Source organism: Trichomycterus rosablanca, chromosome 6 (genome assembly GCF_030014385.1).
Source record: "Trichomycterus rosablanca isolate fTriRos1 chromosome 6, fTriRos1.hap1, whole genome shotgun sequence".
Lineage (NCBI taxonomy): Eukaryota > Metazoa > Chordata > Actinopteri > Siluriformes > Trichomycteridae > Trichomycterus > Trichomycterus rosablanca.
The window spans coordinates 16190-35000 of NC_085993.1; the positions used below are offsets into that span (position 1 = coordinate 16190).

At 40.1% G+C, this 18811-nt stretch overlaps 2 protein-coding genes across 2 annotated transcripts in view; both read right to left on the reverse strand.

Annotated features, from left to right (window-relative positions):
* Positions 1–5637: 5637 nt before the first annotated feature.
* Positions 5638–7535, reverse strand: acp5a (acid phosphatase 5a, tartrate resistant; the record flags this gene model as incomplete). Its single annotated transcript, XM_062996482.1, is given in 5 exon segments — positions 5638–6005; positions 6272–6617; positions 6712–6836; positions 6981–7180; positions 7436–7535. Coding segments are annotated over 5 exon segments (1008 nt in total), but the record flags the coding sequence as incomplete, so codon positions are not given.
* A 2168-nt stretch (positions 7536–9703) lies between these two features.
* The window catches only part of ilf3a (interleukin enhancer binding factor 3a), a 29358-nt gene continuing 20250 nt past the window's right edge, over positions 9704–18811 (reverse strand). Inside the window, exons 18-19 of the mRNA XM_062997183.1 lie at positions 11067–11348; positions 9704–10241 (exon numbers count right to left, since the gene is read on the reverse strand). Of these exons, the coding sequence (XP_062853253.1) occupies positions 10057–10241; positions 11067–11348 (467 nt within the window). The 3' untranslated portion in view covers positions 9704–10056. The remainder of the gene's footprint in view (positions 10242–11066; positions 11349–18811) is intronic.

Here is an 18811-nt window from a genome sequence, read left to right on the forward strand (position 1 = left end):
AAAATCAAAACTCAAGCACATTGTTTAATTTTTATGCTTCTCTTTCCATTGCTCCCCGATCTCAATAAAACATGCACTCAAAGGAACTACCGTTTTCGACAGCATCTACTTCTGTGAGCAGACTTTTTCGAAGTTGAAACACCTTAAATCTCCAACCAGATCCAGACTCACTGATCAACATTTATTAGCTATTATGACTGGCAGTAACAAATATGGAACCTGAAGCTTACTGTCGTCAGGCAAAAGCAGGCTCACAGTTCACACTGATTTTTTAAGGAAACACTGTATGAGGTAGGATAATGGAAATTATTGAAATAAATAAAATTTCTGCATTATCATTATGAACTACAATTATACAAAGCCCAGACAATACATCCAGTATACATAGTAAATAGCTTTTTTGGGTGTGTTTACTATTTCACCTGCGGTCCGGCCCCCGAAACACTGAAGAACAGTAATCTGGCCCTTTGGTTAAAAAGTTTGAGGACCCCTGGTCTACATAATTATTTTGTCTACGTAAGGACTTAATCACATTTACCCTTCTTTAGGCTTGTTCCAAAAACACAACATTTTGTAGAGGATGTTGTCCCCCTCTATAGTCTCTCAGAATTTAGAGGTCATTTCAGACTCACCAAAGGACAAGTGGAGGTACGTAGAGTATGTGGAAGCCACATAATCATCCAGATGGTTTCAATGTTATCATGATAACCGTCTTTTCTCTCACTTACTATTTAGGATCTTATAAACACGTTTGGCCCTGTCTATATGAATCCACAGCAAACAAAATTGCCACTGACAAAGAGTGTCCTAGCCTGTCTATGGACACTGTCGAACCAGGAGTCATATAGGGGTATTTCAGACCGATTCAGTATCACAAAATCCACTCTTGCCAAACATCTCCATGAGTTTTGTACTCTGGTAAATATGCACATGGCACACCACATTTCCTGTCCTTTAGGAAAAACCCTGCACAATTCTTTGTTAGGCTTTCAAGCAGCTGGATTTCCAAACACTATCTGTGCAGTAGATGGATGCCACATTCATATTCAGAAGCCACACTGTGACAACCCCCTGGCATATTTTAACAGGAAACAGTTCTATTCTATCAGTCTCACTGGATTTCTGAAAGCAAAGTTGAGGAATGTCCAGTCCATCAGCTCAGCAGTGTCAGCTTGTTGCATTCTACACAATGTTTGCTTGGAGCCAGGAGACCAAGGTGATGATGTGCAGGATGAAGAGAATGATGAACAGCATTCACTACAACCTCACAACCAAGATGCAGTTTATTATAGAGACATAATAAAAAAAATGTTTTGTGTCATCTTTAACTTTATGCCTGTTGGAGATCATTTTATGTTCAACTTGCTTAACTGTTCACAGTAACAGTAATTGTGACCGGGGTGCCCAAATGTTCGCACACCACTGTATTTATAGATGCATTGTTAAACAGTAAACTTCAGTATGCTCACCAATGTGCCCAGTATGATTCATTAATGAATAATGTGGTTAATAAGTACATTGTACAATTGTGTAGAAGTTTGTGCTTCTTCGAGCATGGACACATCAGTTATTTAGGCATTGATGATGAATAGTGGCTGTAATTTATTGAAGATGAATCTCTTAACACAATCATCATCTGAACAAGATTGTTTTGTTCTTCCAGAACAGCTTACCTTCTGGCCTTGGTTCTTGTAAAGAAACATGACACCATGCTCATCCACACATTTTTATTTATGTAGCATATTTTAAAATGTTTACAAAGTTTACAGAGAAGAATGAAAAATAAATCAAAGTGTGATAGTGATAGTGGTATTAAAACAGTTAAGATATAAAATATTAAAGCAATTTAGATTGCTTTATATTAATAAAATTAGAAGACAAGAACCATCAGAAGTTCTAGAAAAACATCAAGATAAAAAGATATGTTACATTAAAGAAATTTCAGGTAGCTTACTTGAGTCTTTTCATGATATGGAATGATAATTATGACATATGTTGCAATTTGTACGAAAATAAACTGTCATGCTACTAGAAAGCATGATAGTATTTCGCACATATCAGGTCTTTAAGACAAATAAACTGAGATTTACATTTTAGAATGAAACGAAACAACCGCCAGAGGATTCAGCGGCGCTTCTAGCCAATGAGGATTAAGCTCTGTCGTCATCAAGCCGTCTCTCAGGCAGCGCAGCCCGTGGAGAGCAACTGCAGCGACTGGCTCCGCCGCCTGCAGCCGCGCCGCTCTCGCGAGATTATAACGAGTCTGTCACCGAGACGCGCCGGTGGCGCCGACGCAAGTCGGACAAAAAAAACTAACCGGCATGCACCGTACCGAGCCAGGCGGCGATCGGTCTGCACAGCACCGGGTTAAGTCGAACAAGCCTATTATCACCGCTAATCAATCACCTAAACTGACCAATCACAAACCTGTGTCTGTGTGTAACTGGTACCACGTGGGTAACCCTAGATTGATTCTGATATTGTCAAACAAATTGATGCAGAAAGACAATACTGGCGGGAAGTTTTGAAAAGAGTTGTTGCAGTCATCCAGTTTTTGGGGGAGAGGGGACTTGCTTTCAGGGGAGATGATGAGCTATTAGGATCAGCCTACAATGGTAATTTTTTGGGCATCATAGAACTCTTAGCCAAATTTGACCCATTCCTAGCTGAGCACCTCCAAAGGTTTGGAGGTAAGGGAAAAGGTTCTGTGTCCTACTTATCATCGACAGTGTGTGAAGAATTTATCCATTTGATGGGACAGAGAACAAAGCAGGCAATTGTTAATGAGATCAAATAATCAAAATACTTCTCTGTTATAGTTGACTCCACTCCAGACCTTGCTCATGTGGACCAACTTACTTTTATTTTCAGGTTTGTTAATAATGACGGACATGTAGTTGAGCGTTTTCTAGCTTTTGAACCTATTGAAAACCATAGTGGGGACAGTTTGGCAGATCTTATCCAACTGTAGGGGCCAGTCATATGATAATGCAAGTAACATGTCGGGAAAGTACAATGGAGTCCAAGCTCATCTTAAACAAAGAAACCCTTTGATTTGTTATGTCCCCTGTGCAGCACATTCACTGAATTTAGTTGATGTCAATGCTGTTGACAGTAGCCCAGAAGCTGGACGTTTTTTTTACTTTGTACAGGCAATGTACACATTTTGTGCATCATCTACACACAGGTGGGGAAAGGTTTTCCGTGATACTGATATCAAACTCACACTGAAATCACTGTCAGGTACTCGATGGAACGCACGAGCTGAGTCAACTAAGGCTATTTGGAAATATTATACACAACTGAGAGAGGCATTGAATAATATGTCTAAAGATATGGAGGAGAAATGTGTAACTCGAAGTGAAGCCTCTGCACTCTGTGACAAATTGGACACGTTGGAAATGGCCTTCATGGCATACTTCTGGGACACAATACTACAGAGGTTCCAAGCCACAAGCCTGCAGCTGCAGAAGCATGATATTGACATATGTACAGCTACACAACTTCTCTTGTATTTACGAGACTTTGTGGCAGCACAGAGAGATAACTTTGAGGTGTTTGAAGGGGCAGCTTTAAATGTCACCACTGCTGTCTCCCAAGGGTACAGGCATGACCTCCAGCGTACAAAGAAGCGCAAAATTATGTCTGATGATAGTGCAGAGCCAGGTGTAGCATTTAACGGAAAGGACAAGTTTCAGATCGAAACTTTCAATGTTGTCATTGACAAACTTGTGTCCTGTCTTAACCACCGTTTGAATGCATACACACACTTAACTGAGCTATTTCATGTTCTTTTCATGCCTGACAATATGTCCAACAGTGAGCTCACTTTAAAGGCTAACTCACTCGCTGCAGCATATCCTTCAGATCTGAACATGAGCCTGGCAGATGAATTGATACAATACAAATCATTCATAACAGAAAAAGAAAAATGTCCTAGTAAAATGCTCAAAACCATGATCAATTTGAATTTACAGTCAACCTTTCCAAATGTCTACATAGCACTTAGACTTTTTTTTGACTGTGCCTATCACAAATTGTGAAGGGGAGCGTTTATTCTCCAAACTGGCTCGTATTAAGAATGAACTCAGGATTAGGATGCGCCAAAACCACCTGAACTCACTGTCACTTCTGGCCATTGAATCAGATTTGTTCAGACAGCTTAATTTTGATGAATTAGTGGATGATATAAAATAGATTCTTGTGTTAGGGTTAGTTATTGACAGGTTGTTTAATGTATTCATTTATTTATGTTTTTGGGGTTAGGGTTAGGGGGCACCCGGGGTGGGGGTGGGGGGCCCTGGGCAACTCTTTGCCCAGGGGCCCAGACTATCCTTAATCCGTCCTTGGTTCTGGTTAGTGCTTTTTTAAATGTTCTCAGATAGTAACCCGTGTATCATGTTAGGATTTTTGGAACATAACATCATTATTAATCATAAATTCAATGTGAGAAGTTGTACAGCATTTCCCCACGTGGCTCTTTGTCTGGTAGGTGCACTCAAAGTGGCGCCTACCATGATCCCTTGTTAGGGACCCTCCAGATGTCTGCCGTGGGGGGGGGGCAAAGCCCTGGGCTTTTTTAGCACATTTCATTGGCTCCACCAGCAGTGAAGGAGGAGGAGCCTAGCTTAGTTTAAAAAACCGCGCGCTCAGACGCACGTGGTTCTTTTTCCTTTGGCTGGCGATCATCTGGATTGCCGATCGGCTTAGCTCTGACATATATTCACAGATCATTTCTTACATTTAATAAAGTGTTTTTGAAGAGTACTTTCTGGATTCTCCGACTGCTTCTTCAAGGCATCTCGACAAAAAGATTCGTCGTAACAATCCCTATGCATACTCAATACATTGAATATGGTCATTTTCAACACCCAGCCCTACTTTAAACACAAAGTTGGAAGTGTGTTCAGAATGGCTGTTCTTTCATTTCCATTCAGAACACACACTATAGAGAGTGTAGACCTGGAATGAATTACAAAGAACCACTGGCATACTGCTCCAGTTATACTCTAATCCAGTTAGTACTGCATGCTTTTCTTTTTTTAAGTCACTACCACTCCAGCAAAAAGCTAATCATGGTAAAACAGTGTCTCCAGTTTGACCACTGGCACCGATGTTCAAAAGAGGCAAGGGATACAGTTGTCTTTCTCTTAAGAATGCAAAGTCCATTGGCTCACCATCTCCTCTGCCAAGGAAGGAATCTAGAATCCAAGGGTTCTAGGTCTCACAAGACAGGCTAGTAACCATTTGCTTAACAAATAGTGTTTTACAAAACCAGGTCTGCAACATGTAAAAATATTTACAAAATTATATTACACACCTACAAAACAAAAATTGAAAAGTGGACACGTCAATTGTTTGACCAATAAATGGCACCTAACCAATTGCCAAAGTAAACAGTAATTTACTAGCATGCTGGTAAGCAGTCTGCACATGTCAAACTTTGAAACGGCTGTAATTGGGTAAAGGAGGATCAAATAGCTTTTCTCCACCAATAGGAAATCAGCATGTTCCAAAAAGGCCAAAGTGCTGCAGGATTGTCAGAAGGGACCCATGGCCTACCCCAATTAATCAAACATGATTCTTAATATACCAAACTAACCAAAGTCAGACAGTTTACTTCAAAGCTTATTTAATTTTATTTAAAATATTTATTGTTCAAACCAATAAAAAGGTACAATTTAAGTCAGATTTAAAACTTAAATAGAATCAACACAGAAAAGTGTAAACTACAGAAATTAAAATATTTATAAAATAAAGTAAAAGAACTACAGGTCTCTTTTTGGCAGTACAGTGCGATAAAGTGATGTTCCACGTGCCTGGATGAAGGTAATGACCAGTTTGTTCTTAGTCAGCTCCATGTGGGCAAAGCCACCCAGTGTAGATGCTTTTCCCGTAAAGAATTTCAGTGAACCTTGAGGAACAGCATTACGATGGCTCATATCTGAATCCATAAAGTTTCCAGCACCGCTCACCACATAACCAACTCCAGACTCCTTAAAATACTGGAAAAAGGAAGACAAAAAAATAAAAATCTGAATTACTAGGGTTTTGAAGTCTAGTTCCAAGATACACTTCAGAAGTAAACCAAGACTGTTGGAACAAAGTATAATCAGACTCAATTTGTTGGTAAAGGTAAAAAAATTAGCATAACCAATTCAACTGTATAGTTTGTGATCTTTGCAAAGTTCTTTGTACAACTTGAAACCATTAAATGTTCAGCTCAATTAAAGTTTCACAAACTACCATCAAGTATCTAAAGCATCCTCACCTGCAGGTTGTGATCATGACCACACAGGTACGCTGTAGCTTTGTACTTTGTCAGGAGGGGGCGCAGTCTGCGTAATAAACACTCAGTGGGCCCATGCTTAGACACCGACCACACTGGGTAGTGCCCAGCCACCAGAAGGAAGTCAGCTTTGGACTGGCGCATGCGCTCCTGCAGCCACTGCTGCTGACGGTTAGCCCAAATGCTGCTTGGGGGACCATTGGGTTTCCCATCCTGAAAATCATCTGTGCTTCCACACAGCAGCACCGTGTCCAACATCAGCACCTGCAGCGTTGCATCCGAATTAGGAATTCGGAAATTCAGCTCATAGTAATAATACGGGAAATTCCTTAAATTATAGGAAAAAAATGGTTAAGATCCTAAAAATGGTTTTGACATAATCTAACCAGACAGAGGGAAATTTCACATGGACAAAGACTCACCATCTCCGAGACATTTTACTGTACTGGATCTGAGCTAAAACATTTCCTGCATGGTCATGGTTGCCAGCAACAACAAACCATGGAATATTAAGAGATTTCGCAGTGTAGACCTGCTCAAACGTTTCCTACAAAAACCCAAAAGAAATTGAGAATTTAGATTTACAAGAGTTTTATTTTAATTTCTGAAATACTTTTTACACTGCATAAAATCTCACTTTCACTAAAATGCACTTTTGCCTAAACAAACATCCTAATTGTTTAAAACGTACCTGAAACCGGGGATCATCCACACTCTTCACACCTTTATAATAAAAGTTATCGCCCAAAGCTAAAACAAAGTCAGCCCCGAGCTGCTGGGCAGTGCGACCCATTTCTTGTGCTGTAGCCCACTCAATCGGAGTGACAAAGGGGGCATTGGGTACCCCACCCCAGTCACCCACCACCAGGAACCGTATGGATGATCCATTACCTGGGGGGGGTAATTATTATAATTATAAAATTAATTTTTGCCCTTGTCCACTTCAAAACAGTCACATTGCTTTCTGGGTAATACTGCAAGTAATCTCTACTGGCCAACCTTCACCCACATCACAGGCACAGCATTAAGCATTGTAATTATTAATTATTAATCATTAACCAATCATCAGGGGTCAAACTTTATAATAAGCCAACTGGTAATTTATTAAATCCTAAATGAAACACTGCATTATAAAACATTACTCACTGCGTTTCTGTTCCAGATCAATAAATGAAGGTGAAAGGCAAAGAACCACAGGGAGCATCAAAATAAAAACCACCTGTACAGCCATCTACATAGAAACAGTGTTAATTCAGGCAAAATGAGAAGAAAGTCAACAGAATGGTAACGAAAACATGAACTAGGGCATGCTGGGAAAACTGCTACTTAAAACTTTGTTTTTCAGGGTTAGCTTAACAAATTAAGTATTAATTAAGTGCATGTGTTTCAGATGCTACTCTGCATTATTCTCAGATTATTACAGACATCAACTGTCAAATTTAAACACTAAACTTACAAAAATTCATAAAACATTAAAGCAAAAACTGGAGAAAATGAAACATTTTTATTTAACAGAAAACCTCAAATTTAAAGCTCACACTAAAGCTTACTGTGAGCTCCCTGTTAGTTCTCTCTCCTACCCCCAGTTCCTGTCTCAAAATACAGCCACTTCCTTTTATATACTCTCATTCACACCTGTACCCACTTACACACTGATTACACACCCACACACCTAAACACACCCACACCCACACCCACACCCACACCCACACCCACACCCACATTAAACAGACATTGTCCTGAATTTTGTAAAGTTGCTTTGAGACACTGTTGTAAAAAAAAAAAAAAAAAAAAAAAAAAAAAAAAAAAAAAAAAAAAAAAAAACTCTTTACAAATACATTTGATACATAAACGTTGCCCACATGAACCCATCAGTTTAAGATTAAATTCTTACCATAAAGAAATCAGATAAGTGTCCGACTCTGAGTTTTTGATATTATTCATTACACAAAAATGTTAACGCTACCAAAATTATTGACTGAATTATCACATTTCTAAATAATAACTTGTACAAACCCCAAAATCAGTCTGATATAAATTGAAATAAGTAATGACAGACCTGCAGAGTCGCTGTCATCTTTAGTTCCAAAACTCCAACTTCTTCTTCTTATAGCTACTTTTATATAAACACTGCAGTGTGTGTGTGAGTCACAATTCATGTGATTTTTATTTTAATAAAATGCTATTTTCATTACAAACTGTCTCGAATCATTAAACAAGGCAGCAAAATTACAGGCTCTTCACAGACATTATCAGCATTGTATGAGCGCTCAGGAAGGCCACACTGATCACTGCAGACCCATCTCATCCACTACACCCACACTTTCAGTTACTTCCATCAGGAAGGAGATATAAGGTTCCACTAGCTCTGAAAAATGTTTACAAAAAATCATTTGTCCCTTCGGCAATCACAATTTTAAATTCATAAAACATAATATTCTAATCGTTTTAACCTATGTTGTATGTATGTGAATTGTGTATTTGTGATTATGAGTGTACTGAAGCCCTGTCGAATTTCTGTCTGTTTGAGACGGACAATAAAGATTGTCTATCTGTCTATCTATCTGTCTGTCTATCTATCTGTCTGTCTGTCTGTCTGTCTATCTATCTATCTATCTATCTATCTATCTATCTATCTTTATCTCCCCTTTTATTCTCTATATATACAAATGAAATATAATATCATAGCAAAGACATCTTTGTAGAAATATGCTGATATGGCCCTTATTGCCCGCCTGCAGGTTGGTACCAGCACATCCCACTCTTAGTGCATCAACCATCTAGTCTCCTGGTTTGATGGCAGTTTCCTTTATATTCATGTCAGCGGGAGCTTCGGTTTGGACGGATGATGGAAGCAGGCAGTATAGGGTCTGTTCCCAAACCAACTACCATGAAAGGGCAGGAAGTGGAACAAGTTAATCAATTTAAATATTTAAGAACAATCACTGCCACCAGCAAACTCACTTTTTAGATCAGACTCCCTCTCTCCTGAGGAACACCAGCAAACACTTTAATTATGGCTTACAGTTACAACAATGTGTCCCAGCACAGGAACAAGCTGGTTTAGGTGGTAAACCAGGCCAGTAGAATCACTGGAGACTTAAGGCCTCTGACCACCCCAACCCCCCCGAAGTCATTGGGCGATGCTTTTTCACAAAATTGTTATTCCTGATTCAAATAAAAATAATAACGTTCAATAAATCAGCAGGTTGTTTTTATATTTCTCACTGATGACTGAAAAATAAACATTCAGCTGATTCATTCTGATTTAACTGGTAGTAAAAAGATTGAACGGGACTGATCCTGATCACAGATCTACAGGGTTGGTACTACAGTGCTACAGCTGCAATGGATTGTGGGAATTTTAGATGCTCATTTCAGTCAAACAGAAAAAAAAAAAAAAAAAAAACATGGTTTAAAAGTTTAAAAATAGAAAATGTTTATTGTCACAGTAGCAACGACACACATCAGCGCTACAGATTCACCAAAACCAGATACAATCATGAACGACTTACTAAATTTTTAAGGGTTACAGAAATACTCGTGTCACTTCCTCTCCACCCACATACTCATTTACTTAAAACCTAAGAGAGCAATAACTGCTAACACACTGTCGCTACACAACAAACAATACAAAATAAAATGAATAAAACTTTAAAGGTAACGAGTGAGTAGATTATCAGCCAATCAACCAGAGTCGATTAGCCTGGCAAGAGGAAACAGGAAGTTGCACCTATGGGGGTGGTATAATAACAGTAAACAGAAGCTCATTTGTAGCTGTAGTTGTTGGTGTTGGTGTTGCTGCTGTAGCCTCCCAGGTTTGGATACGCACTTTGTTGATATCCATAACTTCCTGCTTCTGATTCTGTACCAGTCATGGTGCCAGTCCCTGTGCCCATCATTGTACCAGTCACTGCTCCTGTTCCACTGTATGTGGACTGGTTAGAGTACGCTGCAGAGACACAGAGATTATTATTATTATAATTGTATTATTCTTATCTTATATTATTATTATTATATTTAAAGGTAATAAAATAAAACCATAAATAGTGATTTTGTATTTTTTAAATAAACTCATTCTGCAGTTGCTATGAGTTAGGGGAAACCCTAGTTATTATGCATTATGTTCTTTAAAAGCTAGAACAGAGCCGCTCAGGTGGCGCAGCGGTAAAAGACACGCGCTGCAACAAGAGCTGGATTTCGAAGGAGCGTCGTTTCGAATCCAGCTCTGCCTTCACGGTCGAGGCTGGGCGGCTATGGACAACGATTGGCCTGTTGTCCGGATGGGGGCGGGACTTGAGACCGTAGCGGATGCTCTCTCAGGAACGGGGCGGTCGCGCCCTCTGCTGGCTGGTTGGTGGCGCCTGTATGGAGACGGGAGGGGGTGTGGCGGAGTGTGTGATCCTCTGTACACAGTACTCTGCCATGCTGCACTCGTCGAGTGTGGGTGATAAGACGGTCGATTGGCTGTGCACGTTTCGGAGGAGGAGGCGTGGAACGGCCTCGTCAGCCCCAATCAGGAGCAGGAATCCGCACTAATGAGAGGACAGATGGGACGAAATTGGACGTGCTAAGCTAGAACAGGTCGATTACCCTAGATTTTAGGTGTTCTGTACTCTACAGTGCATATAATCATTAAAAGGTTCAGAGTTCAAATTTAGTTTATAAAGAGCTGCAGAATTACCAGATTCACTGATGTAAAAACCTGATTAAAAAAACTAATTTCCACACGTGAGTGTTTATTGTACCAGTGTGTTATGACCCACAGACCACTCACCACCATAACTGTAGTTCTGGGAGTTCTGGTAACCATAGCCATAATTAGGTCCCACCAGTGACTGCTGGCTCTGGTCAGCATTAGCATTAGTGTTCTGGGTGTTCTTCTTATACTGGCCGTATTGCTGGCTCTGCTGGTTGTAGTAGCCGCTGGACGGTGGGGGAACAGCCTGGTACACCTGATTCTGAGTGTCCAAACCCCCATGTTCTTCCTGAGACCCAGTTACACCGGAATCAACAGTGAATGTGTTGGAATAGAAGGCGGAGTCTGCTGGGGTAGAGCCTACACACACACACACACACACACACACACACACACACACACACACACACACACACACACACAATATATTTATACTCATATAAACATGTCATTAATGATTACAAAATTATATAAATTATATTGATTTATAACTTATTTTAAATGATCACTGATCATTTTTAAAATGCTGGAATATATCAGAGCCTCAGTGGCTGGAGAAACTGGACTGATGAAAAAACTACAAGGGCTGATGGACAATTATTTATAAAGTTTATTTATTAAGTTTATTTATTGCTCACGCAGGGGTTCGAGCGTCTCCACAAAATGTGGTGGGACTTGGAAACAGTGGATTAAAATACACAGCAGCAGGTTTCTGTGTGCTGAGTCAGTAAATCATAACACAGTTCAGAAGTAAATCACAGCACTGTTACTCTGAATGGGCCGGTCACAATAATGTCCATGCTGGGGCTCTTTCTAAAGGAACATGAATCAGGTATAATTTAGGTCCCGGATCCTGCAGTGATTCATTCACATCATCTGCTGATTTATTTTCTATAAGTAAACTTCAGTTCTTCTGCTTTTTAAGTCTGAAAGTTCTGTCTCAGGAGAACTGGGTCATATGATGATAAAAAACACATCAAACATTCACAACTGCTCACAGATCACAAGCTGCTTATACATGCAGTGGATTCCATGATCAGCACGACAGCTACACACACACACACAGAGCTGGTAGCCTATAAGAGCATCTTGTGGTATCTTATATGCATGTGGCCGTCTGACTATAAGCCTGTTGGATATTTTAAAACCATGGCCATCAACACGTTGTCTTTACAGTCCTTTATGTTCATGCTAGAAGTGGAAAAGACCTTCCCCAAACTGTTGACATAAAGTTTATATTTGATCTTATACTTGTGTTAGCAACGAGTGTATCTCAAACACAAGAAAAAAATCATTAAAAGGTGTGTTCAGGTGGCAACCCAAGATGGCAGCATAGATAACTTGCTCCCGATCAGTACTCGATAAAAAACCCCGAATTCGATTATTTCGATAAAAATTAATACATCTGAAACAGAGATGGAAAGGGGAGGAAGACCAAGAAGACAAACAAACCAAAAGAACCCGAAAAAACAACCCGAATTGACCAACGAAGACGGAGACGATACAGCAGATGACATGGAGGGAGAGGAAAAGTGCATGGAGTCCGAGGCGGCTGCGGTGATTCGAACAGGAATGAAAAATATCGTTAAGGAAATCCAAGACTTTAAAACCGAACTGAAAATAGAGTTCACCACATTCAAAGAAGAAATCAAAAAGGAAATGAAAAAAAGAACTCGAGGATTTTCAGAAGGACATTAACCAGCGGCTCACGGAAACAACGACAGAACTAAACACACAAGCTACAAGAATAACCGCGACTGAACAGAGAATCGAAGAGCTAGAGAACTGGAACATGGAGGCAAAAGAGGCTCTGCTTCAATCTATAAAACAACAGAGAACACTACAGGATATGCTGACAGACCAAGAGGGAAGAAACCGGCGGAATAATATCCGCATCTTTGGCATGAAAGAGGGAGCAGAGGGCAGCTCGGTAACACAATTCATTGAACAACTTCCTCTGCCGACAAGCATGGATCTACAAATACAGCGGGCACACCGAGCATTGCTGCCGAAACCAGACGCTGATAAACCCCGAGGTCTATTGTGGTGAATTTCCTTCAATACACAGTGAAAGAGATGGTGCTGAGGGAAGCCTGGAAGAAAAAATTCCACTACCAAAACCGAGCACTCTTTTTTGATCATGACTATGCCACCAAGGTGGTCCGGAAAAGAAAGGAATACAACAGTATTAAAAAAGCCCTGAAGGAGAAAGGAATACGCTTCCAGACGCCCCTGACGAAAATCAGGATCCACTGGGAAACCGGTCCGCGGACATATGAGAGTGCACAGGAGGCGGCGAAAGAACTGAACCAGAGGGGAATCACGGCAGAGATACCGGGGAGAGGTGCGATCAGAACCGGGATGGAGGAGCGACTCCAGCGGGCACTATCGTGGAAACGAGTCGGTAGCTCAGAAACTACTGCTCAGCGAGCCAAACAGAGACTCCAGGAATTTCAAAGAGATTAATGGACAAAGGGGTAAGCGAGTGCATTCGAAAGACTAAATAATGGCTATGGACGAATAAATTAAAACTGTTTGCACCCCTTGAACTGGTAATAATTGTCTTCACTTGTTATATCTGATCGGTAACTACCAGCCTGGCGTCGGGGTGGATGATGCCATCATCTATCTTTTACACGGAGCTCTTTCTCACCTGGAGAAACCTGGGAGCACTGTGAGAATCACCTTCTTCTATTTCTCCAGTGCTTTTAACACCATACGGCCAGGGCTCCTGAAGGACAAACTGGAACATGTTGGAGTGGACAGTCTCCTGTCCAATTGGATACTGGACTACCTCACCAACCGACCACAGTATGTAAGGGCACGGGACTGTGTGTCTGATATGGTGGTCAGTAGCATAGGGGCCCCTCAGGGAACGGTCCTGGCACCGTTCCTCTTCACCCTGTACACTGCTGACTTCATGTACAGCTCACCGGACTGTCATCTCCAGAAGTTCTCTGATGACTCAGCGATTGTCGGACTTATAAACAATGACGAGGACAACGAGTACAGAGGACTGATTCAGGACTTTGTGGACTGGTGTCTGCTGAACCACCTCCAGTTAAATGTGGGGAAGACAAAAGAAGTGGTGGTGGATTTCCGCAGGTGCAGACCCACTTTACCATCAGTGAACATCCAGGGAATGGACATTGAGAGAGTGGACTCTTACAAGTACCTGGGTGTTCATCTAAATAACAAACTGGACTGGTCAGTTAACACTACTGCACTTTATAAAAAAGGTCAGAGCAGACTCTACCTACTCAGGAGACTGAGGTCATTTGGAGTGCAGGGGGAACTCCTGAGGACTTTCTTTGACACAGTGGTGGCATCAGCCATCTTTTATGGAGTGGTCTGCTGGGGCAGCAGCATCTCTACAGTGGACAGGAAGAGACTAGATAAACTTATCAAGAGGGCCAGCTCTGTCCTGGGGAGCCCCTTAGACCCAGTGCAGGTGGTGGGAGACAGGAGGATGCTAGCCAAGCTGGCATCCATGCTGGAGAACGACTCCCACCCCATGCATGAGACTCTGGCAGCACTGGGCAGCTCCTTCAGTGACAGACTGCTTCACCCCAAATGTGGGAAAGATCGGTACCGCAGGTCCTTCCTTCCTGCTGCTGTTAGACTGTACAACCAGCACTGCTCCAAGCAGATCACACACTCACTTTAAATTATTCATAACAATGTTTGACTTTTTTTTTCCCCATGGGAAATTATTACAATGTGCAATATTTCTCCCAAGTGCAATCATTTGTAATTATTTGTAATTATTGTAAGTCTTTTTCCTGACATTATTATTATTATACATTTTTCTTTTTTATTGTCTATCTTTTTATACTGAGTGCTGTACTATCCCTTTGCTGCTGCAACGATGTGAATTTCCCCACTGTGGGACTAATAAAGGATCCAGAATATATTATCTTATCTTAACTAAGCGCATATTCTACGCTAGGAGGTTAATGCAGAGACATTATTGGACACTAAGACCAGACCTACCTAGCGAGGGGCCCCCACACGTTGCGGGACACTCCCCTCACCCCACGAAAGTAACGTGGGAGGCATGCACATGGACACATACCTACTTTTGGAATCTAGATTATTCCCTGTTTTATATCAAACTGTTCTATGTTCTTACAAAGTTGTTGTTGGTTATCATGGTTACGATATGGTTTCAGGAAAAGTACAAGAACCTACAAAAACAATATGAGTAACATCTCGCTAGTGTCATTACACGTGAATGGGCTGAACAACCCAATTAAGAGAAGCAAGGTCATTCTCAAAATGAGGAAACTTAAAGCACAGGTCATTTTCTTTCAAGAGACACATCTATCTCAGGAAGAACATGAAAAGCTAAAGAAATTTGGTTATAGAAACACTTTCTATAGCACATGCAAAAGGAGTCGCAAGAGAGGGGTCGCAATAATGATACAAAACTCAGTCAAATTTAAATGTTTGAAAGAAATTAATGATGAAGAGGGACGATACGTTATTGTTAAAGGAAAATTAGAGAATGAGATAGTCACATTAATTAATGTATACGCTCCACCAGAAAGTGATAAACCCTTTTTTAAAGCCTTATTCACAACTATAGCATCAGAATCAGAAGGTATTATGATGTGCGCTGGGGATTTTAATGTACTTCTTGACCATAAGATAGATACAACAAGCACAAAAAGAAATAAGGCTCACTTAACTAAATTCATGAATATGTTATTAAAGGAACAGGGTATGACGGATGTGTGGAGAGAACTTCACCCAACAGTGAGGGACTATACACACTATTCCAACACACACAACACTCATTCTAGACTAGACTATGTATTTATGAATAGCTGGGACAAGCACAGTGTGAGAGAATGCAAAATAGGAGTGGCTGATATTTCTGATCATAACACGGTCCATTTAACTGTGCACATTAATAGCAGACATAGAAACACGATTTGGAGACTGAACAGTGGCGTCATGAACAATAAAGTAATAATTGAGCAAATTAGAAAGGAAATAAAAATATATATCGAAGAAAATGATACGGATGAAACTAGCCCAACTATCCTATAGGACACTTTAAAGGCTGTAATTAGAGGAAAATTAATAGCTATAACATCAAATCAAAAGAAACTAAAACAAGTGGCTCATCTCAACCTGACTGGAAAATTAAAAAACCTAGAAATAAAGTATCAAAGCACCCAAAATACTCAACTCCTACAGGAAATGAAGACCACGAAAGGGGAAATAGACAAAATTCTAGGAGGAGAGATAGAGAAAAAAACTTAGATCTGTGAAACAGGAATACTATGAAACTGGTCCTAAAGCTACTAGATTACTGGCAAGGCGAATAAGAAAACAACAGGCACTAAATACAATATCCAAAATCAGAGATCCTCAATCAGGCCAATTAAAATATAATGTTATAGAAATAGAAAATATATTCAAAGACTACTACAAAAATCTATATACACAACCACCCTCATCCAGTGAGGAGGCGAAAAGACAGTTCCTTAATTCACTCGATTTGCCAGCTATTGGGGAACTACAAAACAAAGATCTTACAGCCCCTATAACACCAGAGGAAATATCCAAGGCTACATCCAAGCTTAAAGCCAATAAAACTCCTGGAAGTGATGGTTTCCCATCAGAGTGGTACAGAACTTTTAAAGAGGAACTGGTACCTCTCCTTGTGGCCTCCTTTAATTGGACTCTCAAAGAAGGCCACCTACCACCGTCCTGGAAAGAGGCGATAATCTCAGTAATTCCCAAAGAAGGTAAAGACACTGAATACTGTAACAATTTTAGACCAATATCAGTCCTAAATGTGGATTACAAATTATATACATCTATTATAGCACAAAGATATGAGAAATTTATAAACGACCTAATTGACGAGGATCAAACCGGTTTTATTATAGGACGCCAAACACAAGACAGCATTAGGAGGACCATTCAGATAATTAACACAATACAGACTAATAAAAAAGTGCTGCATTGCTAAGTCTTGATGCTGAAAAAGCCTTCGACAGTGTAAATTGGACTTTTCTGTATTTAGTACTAGAACGATTCGGATTCGATAAAGACTCAATTAATTGTATTAAAACTATCTATCAAAATCCTACAGCCAGAATAAAAGTTAATGGGAGCCTAACGGAGAGAATAGGGAAGAGGGACGCGACAGGGGTGCTGCTTGTCCCCGCTCCTCTTTGCCATATACATTGAGCCATTGGCACAGGCGATCAGACAAAGTGAGGAAATAAAAGGAATTAATATCAATGGACAAGAACATATAATAAGCCTATTTGCGAATGATATCATGATATACCTGGACAGCCCCAATACAACTTTTACTCAGCTGATGCATCTTATAAATAAATTCAGTGAACACTCCGGATACAAAATAAATGTGAATAAGACACAGATTTTGACCTTTTATTATACTCCATCCACACAAATCATGAAAACTTATAAATTAAAATGGCAATCAAAAACTATTAAATATCTTGGTGTGACTTTGACAAAACAATTAGCCCATCTCTATAAAGCAAATTATGATCAAATCCATCTCCAGATTAGTAAAGATATAGAGAGATGGTCGACCCTACCATTAGATTTTAACTCAAGAATTGAAGTAATTAAAATGAACATCTTCCCTAGACTACTATATTTTTTCCAGTCCCTACCTATTAGGATTCCACAAGAAAAGTTTAAAAACTGGGATAAAATGATCTCTAGATTCATATGGGATGGTAAAAAAACCACGGATAAGATATTGTACACTACAATTAGAAAAAGACAAAGGAGGTATGGCACTCCCTAATTTAAAAGACTACTACCATGCAGCACAGCTCAGACCAATAGTCAAGTGGTGTGATGAGGAATATAGTGCAAAGTGGAAAGATACTGAGAGAGTGGTGACAGACAATCCAACCCAGGTACTGATTGGCAATGCTAAACTAAAGATGTCACTGCAAGACTCGATTGATCCAATAACTTTGCACACATTGAATATCTGGTTTGATCTTGTCAAACACCACAAATTAGAAAAATATTTAAAATTGTTGAGTTGGTTTGCATATGATGACAGATTTAAGCCAGGCTTAAATGACCACAACTTTAGAAACTGGGGTAGAAAAGGGCTTACAGCTATGTGCACTTGGAGATGGAGATCATTTTAGATACCTGCAGCTAAGGGATTATTTTACTAAGGAAATACAAACAGTGAAAACCTTGAATGGTATAATTGATGTGATGACCAGGACATACAGTGGAACTAAACTCAAGGCAGTCTCAGTGCTGTACCGAAGTCTAGGACACTCAGAAGCTGCCTCTACTCTGTACATAAAGGAGAAGTGGGAGAGGGAGCTGAACATTAACATTACTCTGGATGAATGGCACGATATGTGTGAGACACAACACACAACTACAAACTCGAGAACATGGAGGGAATTCGGATGGAAAAACCTGACTCGTTACTTTATCACACCTAAATTAAAGAGTAAACAAACTGGTTCACAACATACATGTTGGCGCTTATGCGGAGAGAGAGAAGCAAACCATGCACACATCTTCTGGGAATGTCATAAACTTAACACATTCTGGGGAAATGTAAATAACATGATGAAAGACATTCTAGGATATGTAATACCCAGGGAATGTAAAGTTATGTATCTTGGAAATTTAAATGATTATGTCTCAGAAAAAGATAGATACTTAACCAAAATATTATTGATCACATGTAAAAAAGCAATAACAAGAAACTGGTGCAAAACTGAACCTCCCACTATAACCCAGTGGCTAAAGATCATAAGAGAGGTCTATACCATGGAGAAAATGAC